Source organism: Orcinus orca, chromosome 1 (assembly GCF_937001465.1).
Source record: "Orcinus orca chromosome 1, mOrcOrc1.1, whole genome shotgun sequence".
Classification (NCBI taxonomy): Eukaryota; Metazoa; Chordata; class Mammalia; order Artiodactyla; family Delphinidae; genus Orcinus; species Orcinus orca.
In genome coordinates, this window is record NC_064559.1 from 203,665,956 (window position 1) to 203,679,425 (window position 13,470).

A 13,470-nucleotide genomic window follows, 5' to 3' on the forward strand; every position below is an offset into this window, starting at 1 on the left:
GCCGCCATGTTGGGGGCGGGGTTTCCGGGCGCCCGCAAGGGTGGTTTCCACCCTCTGGCCCCGCCTTCCTAAGCAACCTGACACCGGCGCCGCGCCCCCACCCGAGCCACGCCGCGTCTGCTGGCACCTCCTTATCGGCCACGCAGCTGCGACGGGCGCGCGCTCTGAGTCATCCGCGACCAGAGGGTGAGTGACACCGAGGCTTGTGGTCGCCGGGGAGGGAGACCAGGGCCTTGGGAGCCTTGGGGGCCACCTACCCGGGGTCGGGCTCTGGACGGAGGGCGGGGAGCGGTGGTGGCCGGTCGGCCCGCCCCCTCTGCGTGCACGCCCCTCCCCCGCCATCCTCAACCGTGAAGCGGAGACTTACTTTCGGCCCCCGGCCTGGACTGAAGGACCTGAGCTGGGGGTGGACTTGGGCCTTCGCTTCCGCCCCCGCCCGTGACCTAGTGACCCGGCGACTAGATTCGTGGCCCTCGAGCCCCCGGCGCCAGAGGCATCTCTCCGGCTCCCTGCCGAGCACCTGGAGAAGAGCCGTGGGCCGCTGGCACTGCTGTCCCCGACGCCCACTGCATCGGGCGGCTCACAGGTGCACACCGGGACCCCTCTGGGAGTGGTGGGCTCCGTATCTCCCCACTGCTCGGTGCCTGGCATCGATTAAGTGCTCATCAAATGGCAGAGGGTTGCTTTGAGGACGGGGTGACAGCGCCTGGCCCGTCGGCGCTCAGTGAGTGCTGGCTGTTACCGGGTGCCAGCGCGGAGATACCATAGGCAGAGTACCCGGCCCTGGTCTCAGGGAACTGGGAAGAGGGAGCGGAGACAAATATGTGAATCCATAGTTGCAACGCAGGGTGCTGTGGGATCCTAGCGTAAAATGGGTTAAGTGGTAGCACGTGAAAAATGTTGGAAGAAGGCTAATGCCTGGCACATACTAGGAATGCAGTAAGTCTTAACGAACAGATGAAAGAGGATTTAGTTTGTGGGTGGTTCAGCCTCCTCTCCCCTCTTGGTTTTGTTCCAGCAGACAATTAATGAGGCACTCTCTGGAATTCGGAAGAAAGGCCAGACTAGGCTGATCTTGACACTCTTCCCTTTCTTAGTCGTTCATCCCCACAGAGAAACTGGAATTTTAGGTCAGAATCAAAATGGGCATCCCTGGCGGTGGTCTGGTCTCAACTCTTTGACGTTGGGTGTACCAGGGTATGTTACGTGCACTTGTGTGTGTTTGAGGGGAGAGGAGCATTGGATCTCATCAGTTTCTCAAGAGTCTAGGACCCCCAAAATGGTTAAGAACACGGGCTTAGCAGTGGACATTCCCTGAAAGACGTGAACTTGGCCTGGTTGCTCCTCCAGTGCTCCAGGTCAGCACACCCTGGATTTTCACTACTGTGTGTTTGCATCTTGCTGTGCAAGAGTAGTGTTTTGTTTTAGTTTTTGTCTTATTTTCCCCACCAAACTGCCCAACGGCGCTGTGCCCTCTCGTCGGCCAGCCTGTGGTTGCCATGGTTCAGGGCTTCCACCGTGGTGGCTTTGCAGTCGCTGTAATCGCTTGAACTGACTTCACTGGTGTGTGTAAGGAGAACAGCCTGGAAGGCAGGCACAGACTTAAGCCTTTGTTCTGAGTTGGACATAAATTCATGCTCTTATTGAATTTGGGTTTGGCTGTTTTTGGAACCCAGCCAATGTCAAGTTCTAACCCATGACATGGTCTTTTCAGAGAAGCACAAACTCGGGAGAAATCAGGCTGCTTTGTCAAGCCCTCACCCCTTACAGCTTGCATGCGTACAAACTGTTCCAAGTAACAGGAGATGTTTCCATGGCTGAGCCGTTCCTTCCTTGGCATGTGATCCAGTCACCCTGAACATCTGTTGGCCTCATCACACCCAAACCCTGCAGTCTGCAGCCCCACGTCCCCCTCCTTCCATCCGCCTTCGGCCTCTAGAGCCTCAGCCCTCCCTCTCGCGGGGAAGCCTTGCCCCCGCCCCTTCGCGCCGGCCCCAGCTGCTGCTCTCAGCTCTTCCTTTGTCACAGCTCCGCCCAGTCGGACACACCCGCTGGGGAAGTTTCCTCCATTTCTTCCCCAGTGGTCTGGGGTCTGAGTTTACACTGGCAGAAATGGACCGTCCAAAACCCAAGGTCCTCCCGGCGGGGCACTGCTGCCCCTCCCTAGGAATGCGGGCCTGGGAGGCCGGCAGCGCGAGGTTCTCAGTGCCACCCTCCATCAGGTAGCGGTCACGGAGGATCCACGGGCTGAAGGAGCATGTTTCTGTGCTGGGTGGGGGCTGTCATATGCGGAATCAGGCAGCAGCGGAGGGCAAAGCTTGGAGCGAGGCAGCGCAGAGAGTCGTAACTGGCGTGTGGAGCCACTGGGTGGGCGCGTCGTCACCCGTACCCTCACCGGCCTTCCTCGTGCGTGGAAATGCAGCATCTCTCGCTTGATCCTGCCTTGCTGGGGCTCGGCTGGCTGCCTGCCTGCCGTCTCACGCCCCCGCCTCACCCCGTGCAGCAGGAGCTCAGCCATGGTGAACGAACCCAGAGGGCATGGCGGCCCCAGCCCCCGCTGGGAGGGCAGCAGCAGTGGCAGCGAGAGCTCCAAGGATAGTTCAAGGTGTTCCACACCGGTGCTGGACCCTGAACGACACGAGAGGCTCAGGGAGAAGATGAAGCGGAGGATGGAATCTGGTGACAAGTGGTTCTCCCTAGAATTCTTCCCTCCTCGAACTGCTGAGGGAGCTGTCAATCTCATCTCGAGGTGAGTCAATGTAAGATAAGGAGTAGGGCCAGACTGGGGGATGGGGGCAGGGGGAAAAGATGAACTGTCAGCCCCGAGGCTGGGCTGCACTTTGACCCAGCAGGAGAAGGCAGCCATAGGGGGTGGAAAAAAGCAAAGCCAGGGTAGATCCTTTGATATGCAGCTCCTGTTGTCTGTAAAAGCCCCTCCGAGCTCCTGGAATGTTTAGACACTCTCTTCCATGTGCTGAAAATGTTGATTCTCTCAGACTAAATTCTTTGGCGGAACTTGGGGCTGGATCCGTGAGGAGAGTTTAGGAAGTTACAAAACGGCGGCTTGGAGAACGTTTTCAGCAAGTTAGGAATTTGGATCATGCATCTTGAAATCTAGAAATGCCAACCGGATTATGTTAGCACTTGATGAATCACAGTTCCTTTTTTAAAGTTTATGCTTTTTATCGCTTGCACTTCTTATGTGTCACTCCCAAGGCTGTGAAGTTTGAAGGCACAAAGATGTTTCAATGCACCACGTTATAGCTTGTAACACAGCGCACGCGCGCACGTATAGCTCTTGATTCTAGTTATGGAAATGTGGCCGTGCTCTGCAGGACTCCTGGCTGCTGCGCCGGAACTGGGGGGCGGCAGGAAAGAGACTTGTGTCTGCTGACCCTCTTTGTCCCTAGAACGAGGCCCTGCTTTTGCCACTCTGAGGGGTCCCCGAACCCTTGACCACTGAAATGTCTTAACTCACCAGAGATGATAAACGTGCAAGCACTTTGAAAGGCCAAAGTGCTGCTCTCACACAAACTGGTTTCATTGTCATTATATATTATCTCCACAATAAGAGTAATCGTAATGATAGCACGTTGATTGCGTGTTTGCCGTGTACGCAGCGCTGTTTTAAGAGCTGTGGAGCCATCTGTCATGATATCCTCAGAGTATTATTATGAAGTAGGCACTGTCCTCTGCCACATTATAGAAATCAGGAAACTGAGGCTCAGAGAGATCAAGTAATTCTCCCAAGATCACACAGCCAGTGAGTAGCAAAGCCAGGATATGAATGCAGGTCGGTCTGATTCCAGCCTGCACGGGATGCTTCTCTAACTCCCAGACCCCATGGGAAGGTGGTGAAGGGTGGTGTACCCCCAGGAGCCCCTCTTCAGAAAGAAATTCCCCACAGGTTTGACCGGATGGGGGCAGGTGGTCCCCTCTTCATAGATGTGACCTGGCATCCAGCAGGGGACCCTGGCTCGGACAAGGAGACTTCGTCCATGGTGATCGCCAGCACCGCCGTGAACTACTGTGGCCTGGAGACCATCCTGCACATGACCTGCTGCCATCAGAGCCGGGAAGAGATCACGGGCCACCTGCACAAGGCCAAGCGTCTGGGCCTGAAGAACATCCTGGCGCTGAGGGGAGGTGTGGAGTCAGCACTCTGCTCTCTGGGGTCTTGCTTTCCCGAAGACTTCTGTCCCCGGAACGGTCCTTTCCTTTTCTCCAGGTCCCACACTGAGTACACTCAGGGTCCCGCCCCTGCCAGTAGCGTCGAAGGGCAGTGTGGGTCAGGAGGCCATGGGCAACACACAGATGTGTGGAGTCACTTCCTGACCTCGCAGTAGGAGTTCAGCTGGGCCTGCGGCGGGGGCCTGACAACCCTCTGTCCCGATGTACACGATCAGTTGATCAATTAATCAAGCAATTAATCAGTCCCTGGCTGCACCTGGCCATTGGCCCAGTCAGAGTTCAGCTCTGGCATGTGTCCTAGGAGTGAGAGTAGCTGGCTATGCCTCTGGCACGCACTGTCACTGGGCCACACAAGTGTGGGAAGCGGGAGCCTGATGGGTGGGCACTTGTGGCCTCACGCTCACCACCCGAAAGACCACTTCTCACCTGAGATGAGTGGAAGATTCTCTCGGGAGGCGAGGGTTCCGAGGGAGTGGGAGAACGAGCCGTGGGCTTGGGTGAGGGTGTGTGGACACACCCAGGTGTGAGTAGGGAGGGGATCGCCGATGCTCTAGGCTGAACGCAGAGCTGCAGCTGCTCCCTGTCTGCTGCTGCCAGCACGGGGCCCTCGGAGTCGGTGCTCAGTGACTGTCTGATGGGTTGGCTGCTGTCTTCCCTCCCACTGTTTACCAAGTGCTACACTAGAAAGTGGAGACACCAACTTGAGTAATAGGAAGGCTCTGCCTTCGACGTGCTCGCGGTCCTGGGCGTGGGGGGAGAAGGAGCAGAGAGGCTACCTGGAGGTTTGGTGAGACCCAGCACTGTGACCTCCAACCCTGCAGACCCCATAGGTGACCAGTGGGAAGAGGAGGACGGAGGCTTCAACTACGCCGTAGACTTGGTGAAGCACATCCGAAGCGAGTTTGGTGACTACTTCGATGTCTGTGTGGCAGGTGAGAGGCTGGGGTATCCCAGTGGGTGGGACCGGAGAGGGGAAGGAAGGAGAGGCACAGGGAGCCCCTTCGGCATTCAGGTCAGGACCCGCTAGCTCAGCGCACCGCTGGCCTGCCTGCGCCAGGTGCAGGGGTGAATCGAACAGCGTCTGCCCTCTCATCATTCTGTCATCTGCTGCCCACCCAGGCGTGCCACCACCCTTAAGTTTTTGTTCCTCTGCCTTTTCTTTTTATTATTTATTTATTTTTTTTTCTTTCTTATTTTAGGCTGCGTCCGGTCTTTGTCGCGGCACGCGGGCTCTTCATTGTGGTGTGCAGGCTTCTCTCTAGCTGTGGCTTGCGGGTTTTCTCTCTCTAGTTGTGGCGCACAGGCTCCAGGGCGCGTGGGCTCTGTAGTTGCGGCGCGTGGGCTCCGTAGTTGGCGGCACGCGGGCTCTGGTTGAGGCGTGCGAGCTCAGTAGTTGTGGCTCGCGGGCTTAGTTGCCCCGCGGCATGTGGGATCTTAGACGTTGCGAGGCATCCGGATTCTTTACCACTGGACCACCAGGGAAGTCCCTTCCTCTGCCTTTTCTTGCTCTTAGCCTGCTTCCCAGCCCTATTTTTCTTTAAACAAAAGAAGTATATTTATTAAGATTCCGGGGGCAGGGAATCTCAGAACAAGGTCAGGAAATGGCATCAGACCTCATTAAGCGCTGGAACCAGGAGGCAGGCAGAATCCAAGGCCCTCCCTCATTCTCTCTGCCCCCCCCCCCCCCCCGCTGCTTCATGCCTCATCCAGTAGACCTGATATGTACGCTTTTTCTGTCTCTGATATGTACGGTACACATGTGACCCGCCGCTTGCTCCTGGCTCGCCCAGACTGATTGACAGGTCTCAGCATCAGTTCCAAATCCTCAGGAGAGAGAACTGCGTCGGCTCAACTCTAGTTTCTTTAGCTACAGCCAGGAGGCAAGGTTCACCTGCTGGAAACAGATGGCGTGGCCTTCCCTCTTGCCCCGACTCATGGGGTCTGGGCCTTCAGCTTCTCAAACGGGGGCTTGGGTGTGGTGAGGCAGTGTGTGCCAGGGACACAGGAGGTCCAGGGATTAATCTGACACATCACCTTGGCATGACAATTTTTCTCAAATATTTTGGGGAAAATCATATCATTCTTATTAACATGGCTACATTATGGAGTAGCAAATCAAAGTGATCTGAATTTAAAAATACAAGCCACGTGGCTTCAAGGAAATTACTTGTTGTGGGGACTTTGGGCTGCGTCCCCAGGCCCCCATGTACACGTCCTCTGTTCTTAGTGTTGAGAAGAGGGCGTTGAGGTGGATGAGTCTAGGAGGCCCCAAGGAGGAGATAGGAATTGAAGTGTCGTTGGTCGTGCGGCCACGAGACAGTCGGTTGATTGGGGAATGTGCCCACGTGTGGTGGGCGTTGGACGGTCACCAGGGGAAACCAGCAGAGCTGTGAGCGTACAGTTGCTGAACGGTTTGGTGCTTTGCTTATGGTAAAGTGATGAAAAAGAGGGCCGGTGGATTAGAAGGCACCCAGCTGGCCGTGACAGAACAAGAATATAGTAAAACAGCAAAATCCAGATGTAAGCAATTGCTGGATTGTTGGGTGCCGTTGAGGTTTTATAGAGCTTCAGCTATTAAAACCTCTGTTTCTGAAATGTCTGTTGGAAAAATAGTATAAAGTATAAAAGCATAGTATAGTATAGTATAAAAGTATAAAGCTCTAGTGTTTAATCCTCCCACGCCCATCCCCAAAACAGTCGTTTTTATATCCAGTTTTGATGACTCAGGGTTTCTTAAGAACGAAACTGCATTATCACAGCAAAGCAGCCCGGCTACCCAACAGTGTGGGTTCAGGCTTGCCCCTTCCTGGCTTGGGGTCCTGCCCTGGCCTCAGGCTGAGGAAGCTGGCACTCTGCTTGCAGTTCATTAAGGCCTGTGGTCTCTCCTGTGCAGGCAGAGCCACTAGTAAGTTCAGTCGTTTAGGGAAGGGAGCACACCGTTCCTGGAGCTAGTCGGGAACCTAGGGGACGTCTGGCCCCGCCTCCCAGGCATCCCCGGCACAGGGTCATCGCCCGGCCGCGTTGTTTTCACACACTGGGAGTCCATTCCTTTGTGGGGTTGCTCGTTCCGCTGTCAGGCAGCTCTCTGAAGCTGATCCTACTTCTGCCATCAGAAGCAGCACAGAATATGATGAATAAGGAACTCGACTAAGGTGACTCCTTTTTCCCAGTGACAGACTTGTGGGCGTCTAGAAATAGTTACCATGTTCTCTGCGTTCTTTTCTTCAAGCAGAACATCTCTACTCTCTTCATTTATTCCTTGTGTAACGTGGTTTCTGATTTTGCACTGTCTGGGACCCCTGAGTAATTTTAATGTGAAATTACAAGCACTGTTGTAATCCAGTACCTAGAGTCAAGCCCATTACCCCAAGGCTGGCTGGCTGGCGTGAATGTAGCATTTCCTCTCTTCCGTGGCCACAAAGTGCAGGCCAGATTGGCCTAGCTGATGGCAGGACAGTGTGGGTGTTTGGGGGCAATCCATCCCCACTCTTGGGAGGGTGGCTCTAAGGCAGCGTTCAGCGAGGGTCACCTCCAGGGTGAGGGGCACATCAGACGAGCCCAGCCATCACTGCTTCAGCCTGTCCGTGCCGTGGGGTTGGAAGGTATGGATCCGGAGCTCTCCGTCCCCAGCTCTCTGGTTGCTTCATCACTCCCCTCGAGCAGGTGGAGCCAGTCTCTCTCTACTGTCATCCCTGTTGGCAGGTTACCCCAAAGGCCACCCCGACGCAGAGAGCTTTGAGGCTGGCCTGAAGCACCTGAAGGAGAAGGTGGCCGCGGGAGCCGACTTCATCATCACCCAGCTCTTCTTTGAGGCCGACACTTTCTTCCGCTTTGTTAAGGCTTGCTCCGAGATAGGCATTACTTGCCCCATCCTCCCCGGAATCTTCCCTATTCAGGTGAGGGTCCCAAGAGGGCTCATGGACTCCCACCGCCCCCGTCCTAGCACAGGCCAGGGCCTTGGTTCAGGCCAAAGTGAACCTGAAGTGCCGAGTTCAGGCCAAAGTTCTTCTTTGACGCTCATTAGATTTTCGTCAGACAGGTGCTCAGTCCTTGCAAAATGTTGTCTTGCCCCCCTCTTTTGATTACCTCTTATGTCTCCCCAAAATAGCAACGGTACCTGTCGGAGGGGCTTATTGACAAGTGTCACTAAAAGGGATTATTACTCTCATTATAAATTTGGGTTAAATCAGTGTTTCCCAAACTTGGCTGTCACCAGAATCATTTAATAAGCTCTTTTAAAACGTGGATTTCCAGATCCCATGCCTAGAAGTTCTGACGTAATAGATCTGAGGTGGGACCTGGGAATTTGTACGCTTCTGAAGTTTGGCAGGCGATTCTGGTCACTGGTCAGGCCTGGGAACCACTGGCTTAGGTGACCACCATTTATCAATAGGTACATCTAGGGGCCAGAGGGCCGGCTCAGACCAATGGCAGCAATGCTGTGGGCGGCTGCTGCAGCCTGCAGAGTACAAAAAGTGCTGCTACAAGATGGTCTGACTTTCCTGGGTCAGTCTGTGTCGCACTGCAGAGCCAGGAGGCCTGGAGGGGGGATAAGTATTTGGGGTGAGAGACGGGCAGGGAGATGGGACCCACAGCCCCCTGTGTCTTGGGCAGGGCTACCACTCCCTCCGGCAGCTTGTAAAGCTGTCCAAGCTGGAGGTGCCGCAGCAGATCAAGGACGTGATCGAGCCAATCAAAGACAACGACGCCGCCATCCGTAACTACGGCATCGAGCAGGCGCTGAGCCTGTGCCGGGAGCTTCTGGCGAGCGGCTCGGTGCCGGGCCTGCACTTCTACACCCTCAACCGCGAGGTGGCCACCACAGAGGTGCTGAAGCGCTTGGGCCTGTGGATCGAGGACCCCAGGTGAGGCCAGTGGCCCCGAATTCAGGCCCTGGAGCCACAGAGGAGAGTCGGGTGGGCAGGGAGGTCAGAGAGAAGTCACAGAATGAGTGCGCCCTAGCTGGCAGTGCTGGCTGCCAAGGGGGCACAGAGGGGATGTCTGTGCCGTGGCTAGTGGCACCCTTAGGGCTCCGGTCTCAGCGGGAATGCCATCCGGCTTGACGTTTACGAGTCAAGGTGGAAGAACCCAGGTTCAGTGGTGCCCCCTACCTCTGGCCAAGCCCTGACCCTTTCTGTCTCCATTCTCACCCAGACGTCCCCTGCCCTGGGCCATCAGTGCCCACCCCAAGCGCCGGGAGGAAGATGTCCGTCCCATCTTCTGGGCCTCCAGACCAAAGAGTTACATTTATCGCACCCAGGAGTGGGATGAGTTCCCCAACGGCCGCTGGTGAGCCATTGCAAATGAACAGTTTCTTGGGAGGAGGGAGACCAATCATGGTGGAGCCCTCGGGACAGGATTCACAGGAATGCCCCCCCACCCCCCACCCCAGGGCAGGTGGATGCTACTGTCTGGAGCCCAAGGTCAGGGGTGTGCCTTGACCTCCCGGCACCTCCTCCGCCAGGGGCAATTCCTCCTCTCCGGCCTTCGGGGAGCTGAAGGACTACTACCTCTTCTACCTGAAGAGCAAGTCCTCAAAGGAAGAGCTGCTGAAGATGTGGGGGGAGGAGCTGACCAGTGAAGAAAGTGTCTTTGAAGTCTTTGCCCACTACCTCTCCGGAGAGCCGAACCAGAACGGCTATAAAGTGAGTGCTGCTGGGATGGGATCCCTGGGTACCTGCCCTCGCCCCATGGGCCAGATGCGGGCGTGACTGCCCCACCCTGAGCCTCATCGCTGTGCCTGGAGGTGGCACCTCAGCAAAGGGAGAAGTTGAGTTGGGGGGGTCCCCACGTGGGGTGCCTGGAAGGGGCTTACGGAAGCAGAGACAGGCTGGGCCTCTGATGGGGACCGTGACAGGGAGGGACCCAGCCCGGCTTACCCTCCCCAGGTGACTTGCCTGCCCTGGAATGATGAGCCCCTAGCGGCCGAGACCAGCCTGATGAAGGAGGAGCTGCTGCGAGTGAACCGGCGGGGCATCCTCACCATCAACTCCCAGCCCAACATCAACGGGAAGCCGTCCTCCGACCCCGTCGTGGGCTGGGGCCCCGGTGGGGGCTATGTCTTCCAGAAGGTGTGGCAGGGGCGCACAGGGCTACCCTCCCTTGACCTGCCTGCAGGGGTTCCCCAGAGCTGGGGACAGAGGCCTTCATCTCAGGGGCTTTTTGTTCTGAGCGGCCGGGGATCAGAATGGATGCGATCTCAGGCTCGGAGTCAGAGAGACCTGGGTAGGCTGGTCACTTGACCACTCTGGGCCTCAGCTTTCCCTTCTGTAAAATGGGGATATGTCACGTCGTGCTCTGGGGATGAAACGTGACAAAGCACATAAAGCGCTTAGCACGTGGGAAGCATCCCCTAACTGGGAGCTGTTATTACTGTTCCTTGTGGACCCCTTTCTCCTGGGGCTGCTGGAGTTAAAATTACATTCTAAACTAAAGCCTGAGGGCTCTGGGATAAGCCCAGCTTAATCCCTGGTGGCCAGGTGGTGCTGGAGAAGCCCTCCACCCAGCAGTGGGGGATGGGGTGTCAGGCCTCTCTTGCCTTACTTGCCAAACTGGGCCCCCTGTACAGCTTCTGGAGCGACTTCTCCATGGAACCTTTCCCAACTGGACGAAGGGTTGGCAGACATCCCTCAGACCTGTGCAGACCGAGAAACCTCACGTACCTGCTCCCCTCCCTTTGCTTATGGGTTCAACTCCCAACTAGTGGCCACCGCTAGTCCCGACGCCTTAAGTGTCCTCGTGGATGCCTCCCTGAGACGGTCAGGAGGGCAGGCGTCTGGTGTTTCAGAGCACATGGCCCACTCAGCAGCGCCCAGCGAAGACATCCAGCAAGGACTGGGGGTTACGCGATAGCACCTGTCTCCCTCCCGCAGGCCTACCTAGAGTTCTTCACTTCCCGAGAGACAGTGGAGGCGCTTTTGCAGGTGCTGAAGAAGTACGAGCTCCGGGTGAATTACCACATCGTGGATGTGAAGGTGGGCCGGCCCCGGGTCAAAGGGCGCTCAGCAGGGCCGGGGTGAGGGCACCAAGGTTACTCCACCATTCAGCAGTCACGGAGTGCCCAGTGGGGCCACGCATCGTGCCAGATGGATATGCAGACAGAGCCAGGCCCCTGCCCTCTGAGAGCTCCCGGCCTGGCGAGGGCAGCCGTCAGTGAATAATTATGCATGGGTGAAAAGCAGTTGCACTGTATAACAGTGAAGTTCAGCATAGGAAGAAGCTGGGGATCCGAGGGAGGGAAGTCCAGCTCGAGAGATCGGGGGAGATGTTTGGAGGGTTCCTGTGTGGCCTGAATCTTTAAGGATGGGGAGTGAAAGGGCATCCCAGGGACAGGGCCGAGGGTGTGCAGAGGCTTTGCTGCCAAATGGGGTCAGAGTGAGGCTGACGCGTTGAGCCGGGCGGGTCCTCAGGGGTCTCAGTTGTCCTGCCTGGAACTTGGGTTTTACCGTATAGGCAAGAGGGAGCCTTGGCTCCATGTTTTCTTTTGGGCAGGTCCCAGGGGACAGCTGTGTGGCTAACAGGGCCAGGGGACACTAGAGTCAGCAGCCCTGGTGGTCTGAGTAGCAAAGAGAGGCCTGGCCAGGCTGGACACGCGGCTGGACACGAGAGGAAGTGAGCAGTACCAGTGGGTGTGGAGCTGATTGGAGCGTAGGAGGAGGAAGGAAAAGCCCAGGGTGACGTCCGGGTTTCAGGCTCCTGGCCGTCACAGAGCTGCAGAGGCGGGGCAGGGGTGGGGCGGTGACGGCGGGAGGAGGGGCGGAGCACACCCCCGGGGAGAGAGGGCTGGAGCTGTCTGCACCCCAAGTCTGCCCCTACTCACTGCGCCACCCCCCCGCCCCGCAGGGTGACAACATCACCAACGCCCCCGAGCTGCAGCCCAACGCCGTCACTTGGGGCATCTTCCCTGGGCGAGAGGTCATCCAGCCCACAGTGGTGGACCCAGTCAGCTTCATGTTCTGGAAGGTAAGGGGGGCCGGGAGCAGGCCTGCCCTGCCCACCTCCAGAGCCTTGGACGGGCGGGTGGGGTGGCTGGGGGCCACACCCCCAGGGCTGGCAGCGCCCTGACTCTGACTCATGGTGTTTACTTGTGGGCTGGGGAGCAGGGGTGGCACTGGCAGTGGGCCAAGTTCTATTCTTGGAAACGTCTTGTCGGGCAGCAGCAGAGGCCCTTGGGGTGCTGAGTGTGGAGCCCTGGCCCTAGGGCAGCCCTGTTAACCTGGCCGGTGTGTCTGTATGTGGGACCGCACACGTACCTGTGTCTTTCTGTCTGTGTGTGTGCTGGTGTCTCTGTGTGTGTGCGCGCGCGTGCCTGTGCGTGCGTGCAGGACGAGGCCTTCGCCCTGTGGGTCGAGCAGTGGGGCAAGCTGTATGAGGAGGGGTCCCCGTCCCGCACGGTCATCCAGCACATCCACGACAACTACTTCCTGGTCAACCTGGTGGACAACGAGTTCCCGCTGGACAGCTGTCTGTGGCAGGTGGTGGAAGACACGTTTGAGCTGCTCAACGGGCCCCCCCAGAGCAAGAGGGAGACGGAGGCGCTGTGACCCTGAGCCCTGACAGCCTTAGCTTGAGGCCACTGTGTCCCGCCTTCCTCCTCTCTGTCCTGGTTCTCTGGGAGACCCCCGTTCTCCTTTGCTTCCCCCCACCCCCTGACACGATGATGGCAGCTAGACTGGTGTGAGGATTCCAGGCTCTGGCTGGACCGGAGTCCGCCCCACACGGGAGCCAGGTGTTCCCTGCTTAGCTGAGAGTCTGTGCTCCGGTGGGAAGCAGCCCCATCCCCCAGAGGAGCACGTGGGCAGAACGCATCGTCCCTGAGAAGGGTTGTCATTGACAGAGCCCCTAGGAGCCAGCCTGGGACTGCCAGTGACCTTGCTCTTGGGGCCTATGGAAGACAAGCAAAGCGAACATGGCAGTGGGCTCTGTGGGATTGCAGAGGAGACATGGCGAGGTCAAGGCGCTGCAGCCTTCCACCTCCAAGGCGTTGGCAGCCAGGCACGACCCACTCGGGAATGAAGGGGTGGCCCACTGCCCTGCCAGGCCCTGGCCCCTGGATGGGCCTTGGCCTGAAACCTAATAGTTGTCGCCTCCTAGCCGAGAGCTCAGCTGAGTTTCTCCCTTTTATACAGCGCTGGTTTTTGTTTTGTTTTTTTTTTTTTACATCTTTATTGGAGTATAATTGCTTTACAATGGTGTGTTAGTTTCTGCTTTATAACAAAGTGAATCAGTTATACATATACATATGTTCCCATAGCTCTTTCCTCTTGCGTCTCCCTCCCT

At 57.1% G+C, this 13,470-nt stretch overlaps 1 protein-coding gene across 6 annotated transcripts; it reads left to right on the top strand.

Annotated features, from left to right (window-relative positions):
* Positions 1-30: 30 nt before the first annotated feature.
* MTHFR (methylenetetrahydrofolate reductase) lies at positions 31-13,347 on the top strand. Of its 6 annotated transcripts, none has more exons than XM_049707287.1 (13): positions 69-186; positions 463-586; positions 2,507-2,749; positions 3,908-4,146; positions 5,013-5,123; positions 7,894-8,087; positions 8,806-9,056; positions 9,346-9,480; positions 9,656-9,836; positions 10,080-10,262; positions 11,064-11,165; positions 12,034-12,153; positions 12,516-13,347. In XM_049707287.1, the coding sequence occupies exons 3-13, from the start codon at positions 2,517-2,519 to the stop codon at positions 12,732-12,734; spliced, it is 1,968 nt and encodes a 655-aa protein (XP_049563244.1). In that variant the 5' UTR covers positions 69-186; positions 463-586; positions 2,507-2,516; the 3' UTR covers positions 12,735-13,347. The 6 variants fall into 6 exon arrangements, with proteins under 6 accessions (XP_049563249.1, XP_049563242.1, XP_049563244.1 ...); XM_049707286.1 differs by having other exon boundaries at positions 70-186; positions 2,504-2,749; XM_049707292.1 differs by lacking the exon at positions 463-586 and having other exon boundaries at positions 31-186; positions 2,504-2,749.
* Positions 13,348-13,470: the final 123 nt, after the last annotated feature.